The 1,524-nt window shown below is 42.6% G+C and overlaps 1 protein-coding gene across 1 annotated transcript; it reads right to left on the bottom strand.

Moving 5' to 3' along the window:
* Positions 1-223: 223 nt before the first annotated feature.
* On the bottom strand, positions 224-1,258 carry LOC116072747 (olfactory receptor 4D5). The gene has a single exon (XM_031344303.1). The coding sequence runs from the start codon at positions 1,166-1,168 to the stop codon at positions 224-226; it is 945 nt and encodes a 314-aa protein (XP_031200163.1). The 5' UTR covers positions 1,169-1,258.
* Between the last annotated feature and the right edge of the window lie 266 nt (positions 1,259-1,524).

The following is a 1,524-nucleotide window of genomic DNA, read 5'->3' on the forward strand; positions in this document are numbered from 1 at the left end:
GAATGTCCTCCCTAAACTATATAACAGTTGCTACAGTTTTTATAGAGGCACTTAGCAGTTCTAGAATAGTCTACCCCTGTTCTACACATCAGAAATAAATTGTGATTACAAACAATTTTAAGGCATTAAAAAGAAACAGTTTTAACAGGCATGAAGTTTCATCTACTTTGTGCGTTTTCTGGATCATTTTTTAGTTCTTCAAATTCTGGCTTCTGCTAAGCAGTCAATGATCTGAGGGACCAAGAAAATCCTTCTGCCTCCTCCACAGCTTTTTCATGGCTGCAATCACTTCTTTATTTCTCAGGGTATAAATGGCAGGATTCAGCATGGGGGTGACCATTGTATACAGCACAGAAACTGCCTTGTCCATGGGGAATGTCCTAAAAGGTCTTGCATAGATGTAGATGCAAGGCACAAAAATTATAGTCACCACAGTAATGTGAGAGGCACAGGTAGACAGGGCCTTGCTGCGCCCCTCCTTCGAGTGACTTCGGAGCATCACAAGCAGAGCTGTATAGGAGCCCAGCAGCACAAGAAAACACATGAGAGTGACCAAGCCATTGTTAGACACCATCAGAAGCTCTAAGACAAAGGTATCGGTGCAGGCCAATTTGATCAGCTGTGGAACATCACAATAAAAATTGTCCAGTTTGTCAGGACCACAAAATGGCAGGTGGATAGTCAGTCCAACCTGTACAATGGAGTGGATAAAACCACCCACCCATGAGGCTGCCATGAAGAGCCCACAGACTGTCTGATTCATAATTAGTGTGTAGCGTAGGGGCTGGGAAATGGCAATGTAACGGTCATATGCCATGACAGTCAGAAGGAATATCTTGATGCCTCCAATGAAGTGGAAAAAGAACAGCTGAGTTAGGCATGCACCAAAAGAAATGGTGGGGCTGTGTGAGAGCAAGTCAACCAGCATCCTGGGGGCAGTGATAGAAGAATAGCAGAAGTCCAAGAAAGAAAGGTTGCCTAAGAGGAAATACATAGTTGTGTGCAAGCGCCGGTCAGAGGTCACTATGGCCACAATAAGAAGATTGCCAGTGACAGTCAAAAGATACACTGCTGAGAAAACAGTGAAGAATAGGAACCGAAGTTCCCATACCTGAGAGAGCCCCAGGAGGACGAACGTTGCCACCTGGGAATGGTTTGCTGGATTCATCTGCCTGGTGTGATCTGGCCAGTGAGCCTGCCAAGGAAAATGGGCATACTCATTCCTCTGAAATAATTATCTCTGCACCTTCTGGGCAAATGTCTACTATTTTATTTAACATAAGAATATCATGAATAAATGATTCAGCAGATAAAGATACTTCCCATCAATCATGATGACTTGACTTCAATTCCCAAAATCCACAGAGAGGGTGTAGGGAGAAAACTTCTGAAATTGTCCACTGATCTCCACAAGAGTGGAACGTGGGTACTCCCACTCATACACAAACACCACAAATATACACACACAATCATTAATCAATAAATATGTTTAAAATTTTTTAAAATAATATTATAATTGGTTCA

Source organism: Mastomys coucha, unplaced genomic scaffold (assembly GCF_008632895.1).
Source record: "Mastomys coucha isolate ucsf_1 unplaced genomic scaffold, UCSF_Mcou_1 pScaffold23, whole genome shotgun sequence".
Lineage (NCBI taxonomy): Eukaryota > Metazoa > Chordata > Mammalia > Rodentia > Muridae > Mastomys > Mastomys coucha.

What these genes read in the sequence shown, in the direction of transcription:
- LOC116072747 (XM_031344303.1), bottom strand. Translation starts at nt 1,168, where the DNA reads ATGAATCCAGCAAACCATTCCCAGGTGGCAACGTTCGTCCTCCTGGGG.